Below are 6,148 nucleotides of genomic sequence, written 5' to 3'. Positions count from 1 at the left end.
ATAGTCGCATTAAAATAGTTCGGATGCCACATACCTCTCGTAGCTAACAAAGCCTAAGCACGTTTTGCAACCAACAGGTAAGAGTTATGGTAAATTTACTGGTCATAATCTGCCACGAGAGGGCGCACGGAACTTAATGATGTGGCTGATAGGATGACTTTGGATAGAACACAGCTGTACAGGGACACAGCTCCTCTACATACAGTTCCCTGGACTTAAACAATGTTGCTGATGTCCCTTACTTTTCTCCATCAGCCCTCCTTCGAGCTACTTTGGTCCAGAACGTCACAAAGTAAAGCAATGCAGAAACCATTGGAAGTGGTTGTAGTATCAGTTGTTGTATGAATACAATTCGCTATTTAAAGCCCAGTTCCAATTTTCCAGTATTTCTTTTCCAGCCTACACTGTGAAAACCCGCACACCAATTCAGGGTGGGGGCACAGAGGAAAATGGGATACGTTAGGGAAGAGAATAAGCAAGTTCTTGTAACTGAAGCTCTAGGCATACTGCCCTAGATGTAACCCCAACTTACATCCACAGTGAGGAAAAAAAACCAGACCAGAATATTTAAAAACACATAAAAAAAAAAACAACCAACCAAACAAAAATTACTATTATGAAGTCCAGTTGTGATCTAAGGCTAGCATATAAAAACTCCTGGTACATTCCTGTCTCCCCTGTGTGAGCCAAGGCTTACTCCCAACAGTTAGGAGTTATGGCTATGCTAAATGTCATCTACACGGCTCCAAACCACAACTAACGAATAAAGATTGCACCAATCCCTGGCCATTCAGATCTACCAAAGCATTTCTTTTTTATAAAAACAAAATTAAGAAGAAACAGTAATCTCCTATCACTTGTTAAATGCAATTGCTCTTCCTTGATTGTACAACCCTGTTGCTGGGCAGCAACAGACCCACATACAGGAATACCACCTCTTTCCCTTTCCCCAGCTAGGCACTAGCCCAAACCTGTAAGCAAAACATTCTGCAATCACAGTTGCTCAGAAAAAAAGGCTCCTCTGGGAAACAAAAGCAATGTTTTTCCATAGTGCATTGCTGCTGCTCTGTATCTAGGTTTTCTAAAATGCTGACGAAGAAATCATTTGGTATTTCTGGAAACCTCTGCATAAGCAGGGCAGTAGTGAGTGCACCTGACCCCTCTGCCTCTCTCCTTCTCAGTCTTGATCTTGAATGATTTCCAGAAAAAAGAGGTATTAAAATATGCTCACAGCTTCTGAATTTGGCAACTGCTTACTGTTTAGTCCTCTGAAAAGCAATGCTGAATAACTTTCCTAATTTTATACTTTTCATTTGTTTTTAAATGCATTTAATACATTTTTAGAAGGATTTTTACATTTCTTGTTGAGTTAAAAACTGCAGATTGAGAAGTAATGCATTTAGAGCATGTATCTTCCATATCCTGGTGTGCTGAGTATGCTGAATGCATTTTGAAACAAGCTACATCATAACAAAAGGGCTGCCTAGTACCTGTATTTGCTAAATTTCTTAGCTATATATACATCCAATTGTGCCTGAAAACATGTCCTGGTTGTCCTTCCCCTAAGCAGCAATAAAAGCCACCAAACAAAATTATAAAAAAAAAAAATCCAAAGCATAAATGCCTGCATTTATTTAAAGTACATGTTTTCCATTCAAAACCACCCTGAAAAAAAAAATATTAAAAGTTTTTAAATAACAAAAAAAAATTTTTTTAAAAAAAAAAAAAAAAAAAAAAAAAAAAAAGACACTTCAAAAAGTTACTGAACAAAGCATGTAGAAGAATCTAATTTATAACAGAAAGTCTTAGGGAAAAAAAAAAAAAAAAATCAGTGGAAACCAGAAAAGTAATTTAAAAAAATTAAAGCTCATAAAAATTTAAAAGGCATAAGGCTTATAATTTTTAAGTGAAGACAAGTTATGCCTGCAATGACTTTCACATTAGGATTCCTACTTCGTGCTGTCTTCAGTTTGAATCTCACCTGCAAGATGTTTTAGTCAAACTCAAGTTAGTGGTACCATTATGCAATAACAGACAGCGCAGAATCCACATCACTGGAGGCTGTCACGATGCAATTCAGCAGGGTGCTAGATTATCTCTTCTAGGTACCCTTTTTTCCTATGAAAGGCTAGATGTGATGGTCTTTTGAAGTCCCTTTCAACCCGAGCTTTTCTGTGATTCCACAATTCTATCACAGTAATACAGTGACTCCCTTGAAGGCTAGAGAGATGTATGAATTCTATTTAAAATTCTTAGCAATCTTATATTGCCTTCAATGACAACACACAGAGACTTCAGTATTCTTCACTGGCTGTGACAATATGGTAGAAGAACACAGTATAGTAGAAAAGTTTTAAAAAAAAAAAAAGTAATCCCAATCATTATCATTATTCGTTTTTAGAATATGTATTTCCTAATACAAAGTCTTTGCATGTTTCAGTAACAGATGCTTTCACTGGCCCATTATTCCATTTACTTTTTCTTCAGCACTTCTTCTATGTCTTTAAACACACTAGCATCTTCAATGGTTGGCGTTATCTGGAAAGGAAGAACATGCAAAAGCATTTAATGATAGATTGATGTCCTTCAACAGTGAATCAATCTTATTTCTGAATTTCAGAATCTTCTAAATCTAATATTCAAAAACAGTAAAGTGAAAATTATCTGGAAAGCTCTGAAACATGAAAATCTTGTAAGTAAAACAGAGTAGAATACAATATAGTATCTGAAGTCATGGACCGGCTCTAGTATGGTCTAGAGAATTAAAACCATGATGATGTGTCTTTAGATGTGTACACATGCCTAATTCACTCAGGCATACAGCCCCCACTTACCTTATATGGCTTTCCACTGACCAGTGCAGAAAGAGCTGAACGTGGTATCTTGCCAGAACGTGTTTTTGGTAGCTGTTTCACAAACACCCCCTTCTGGAAAGCTGCCACAGGACCAATGTTATTTCGAACTTGCTCAACAATATCTTCCAAAATCATCTTCTCTTCTGCCTTTACATCTAGTGAAGAAGTTCATGTCCTTTAATAATTCTAGGACTCTTGCAGGTTTTAGTAACACCAGTAGAAATAATTTCTCACCGTCTCTCAGCACACACAGCGCAAAGGGAACGTGCCCTTTTAAAGCATCCTCCTGGCCTACAACAGCACAGTCTGCTACAGCAGGATGGCGGAGAACACACTGAGGGACAGAAAACAAAACTAAACTAGATTAATAATAATTTTAACATTTCAATTATGAAATTCCATAAGGAGGGACACAAAAATAGACTCACTGATTAAATACTGGCATTGGCAATTATTTAGTCAGTGCACTTCAGGACTCTAACTACACACGTTGAAAATGCATGTGTGAATACTTTCATAGGTGCCAATGTATCTTTTTCAAATACATTTAAGAAATAAAAAATATTGGCAGCATAAGACACAAATGCAGAATCATAGAATCATGAAATAATCTAGGCTTGAACAAAGCAAAGGTGTATCCTTACAGTTTTAGAAAAGCAAGACTATCACATCCAGGTTTTTGTTAGTGTGCTTTTTCCTGGAAAAAAATGTTAGTCTAACATCATGGATACTGTGGAGTTAAGGACTAAAACCTCAGGAACTCTCCTATTACAAGGCTATGGATTCATATTCACTTTTGGCTCATCTTCGCTGATGCCTTGTATCTTTTCAGTTCTTTGCTTCATGAGACAATTTCAACTAAAGCCAAATACAAGCCCAAGTCAGCTTGCTGCTAACTTAGTTCTCAGGTGACCAGCTTGGAAACGTGAGGTCTCAACCCTCATAGACAAAAAAAGGAATTAAACCACAGCCTCCTCTTTTCTACCACACACACATGCAGTTAGACAAGTGATGGGCAGCAGCAGCACTATCTTGAACTATTTTCAGAAAAAAGATTCAGAGCTGCTCTTTTGTTTTCAGTCAGCCAGCTGAGATTCTTACTTCCTGAAAGAAAATCACCAAGTTGTCTCAATGGATACTGAGATATGTGTCACTAAGTCAGGGGCTAAGCTGGACTTAAGACACCAGTAACCGAAAATCCTCTTCCAAAGCACCTAGCTTCTTCATGCAACTCCAGATCCCAGTGATATTTCACTGCATGATATAAACCTATTAGCCTAGGCCACCTCTAATCCATGAAGCATTCAATTTTGTGCTTTAAATACCCATTCTTTTTCTACTCTGCCTTCTTGACCCTGCCAGTAGCAACCTGACAGCCACAGAACTAAGAAAGAAAGAAAAAGATGAAACTACTTTTCATCTACTTTTCAGTGAATTGTAGGAAAGTAGACTGGTAAGATCTATATTAATTTCCTTCACTGGTCTATCCAAAAATCTCATCAATATGCCATTGCAACTGGGACAGGTAATTTTGTATGACTAGAATTGCAAATACTAACTTAAAAATTATCAGTTTCTTAAGATAGGCTGAAAAGATGAACGGACAACAAAATCGGCACCAGTAAACAATTTTTAGGTGGCAAGTAAGATAAAATGAAGGGGCATTTTTTGGAATACGATCACTGGGCGCAAGGGACTTCTAATTCAGCAGCAGTCAGAAATCCCACTGTCAGGAAGGGCAACTTCACATCTGTTGCATTGGACAGACAAGACTTAATTTGGGTTAAAAAGAGTCAAGAGAGTCAAGCCAAACTTGGAATCACAGATATACAGGCAAAAGAGATGGACAGATCAGCACAAGCTAAGCTTACCATACTGGCTAACATTCAGTGACTGGCAAGGTTAACAGTAGAGTTACCTTATCTCAGTGAAGATGGAGCTCCACTGATACTAACAGGGATAAGAAACTGTTTGACACATAGTGAAGTTGAAATTCTTAGCCAAAGCACTAAGAATATACTCATTAAGCTTGTAATGCAGCCACAATGTAAACACAGATAATACACTTGCTCAACAAGGTAACTGACACTTAATTAGATAACTGTTCATTAAACCTCCAATTCTGTTTTAACTGATCCTACTGAAAAGCTGTGTTCTTGTTAACGCTTTTCCAATTAACCAGCAATTTGTTGTGAATGTATTAACAATGCTATTTTTTACCTTTGTTCAAAAGACGAAAAGAAAAGCATCTGGAATTCTGTAGTGATGAAGCACTGCTTCAGGGGAAAGCTCTAACTAACAGGGTAAAAACAGCAATGCTTACCTGGGGACCAGTTTCAGACAGATACAAAGGTGACACTGATGAGAAGATAATTCGGTTCCTTGTACAGCTTCAGATCTGGCCTGAAGCTAGGAAACAATACCCTTGAGCAACAGAGCAGTAATGGATAGGGATGAGATTCCCCATTGTTGCACAGCAACACAAAAAGCTCACTTCAAAGGGAAATAAGTTTAAGCAGACTGAAAGCCATCTTCGTGTCTTCACAGTCCCGTATCAGTACTGCAGCTGGTTCAACTCTGGCTGACTGATCCTTTGAAGGACCTGCCTGCTTTTATCAGAATTTGTTCTATTCCATGCAGTCAGAGTTCTGTCTATACTTCAAGTTATCTAGTCTTAAAAAAAACCCAAACCACTGCAGTCATCAAAACATAACAATGTAATGATTAATGTATTGCTAAAACCAGTATCACAAAGCAAAACAAAAACCAAATGCACAACAAACTAGTTTGAAATTCAGTTAACAGTTAAATTCAGAGGTTTATAAAAGGATTTTTCCTTGTACATATCTTACACACTTTTTCCTAGTCCCCCTGAATAAAAAAAAAAAACTGGTATCATTTGGAACTAGCAGTCACAGCACTTGTGAAGAAGGAAGTGAAAAGAGACTTGAAATTCAGACAGAAACATGAACTGTGATATTTGCAACCTTATGAGTTGCACAGCAACTCCATTAATGATTTTTAATTTATCAGTGGGATTTAACAGAAATTTCCATTCTTCATTTAGTACTTCTCATACGGTAAGACTGATACAAAAAAGCTCTCGAACAGAGAAGGATTTCTTCAAATTCTTCAAATGAAGACAAAACAGCAAATGTTAGTCTATGTTAAAAGAATTCAAGACAACACCAAACATTTTAAAAAACAAACAAACAAAACCACAACTGAAAAGTTTATTTGAGGAGTAAATGTTTCTAATCCTAAAGTGACTGCAGCAGCTAATGCAAGGAATT

General features: G+C 37.2%; 1 protein-coding gene across 1 annotated transcript in view; it reads right to left on the bottom strand.

Moving 5' to 3' along the window:
• Positions 1-2,390: 2,390 nt before the first annotated feature.
• Positions 2,391-6,148, bottom strand: part of ACSS3 (acyl-CoA synthetase short chain family member 3) — a 76,217-nt gene continuing 72,459 nt past the window's right edge. The window contains exons 14-16 of the mRNA XM_042889874.1: positions 3,090-3,189; positions 2,835-3,010; positions 2,391-2,538 (exon numbers count right to left, since the gene is read on the bottom strand). Of these exons, the coding sequence (XP_042745808.1) occupies positions 2,473-2,538; positions 2,835-3,010; positions 3,090-3,189 (342 nt within the window). The 3' untranslated portion in view covers positions 2,391-2,472. The remainder of the gene's footprint in view (positions 2,539-2,834; positions 3,011-3,089; positions 3,190-6,148) is intronic.

This window comes from Lagopus leucura, unplaced genomic scaffold (genome assembly GCF_019238085.1).
Source record: "Lagopus leucura isolate 7727_CA_CO unplaced genomic scaffold, USGS_WTPT01 Super-Scaffold_100159, whole genome shotgun sequence".
Classification (NCBI taxonomy): Eukaryota; Metazoa; Chordata; class Aves; order Galliformes; family Phasianidae; genus Lagopus; species Lagopus leucura.
Note: the sequence above shows the minus strand (reverse complement) of the source record. Positions and strands in the feature narration are given on the sequence as shown.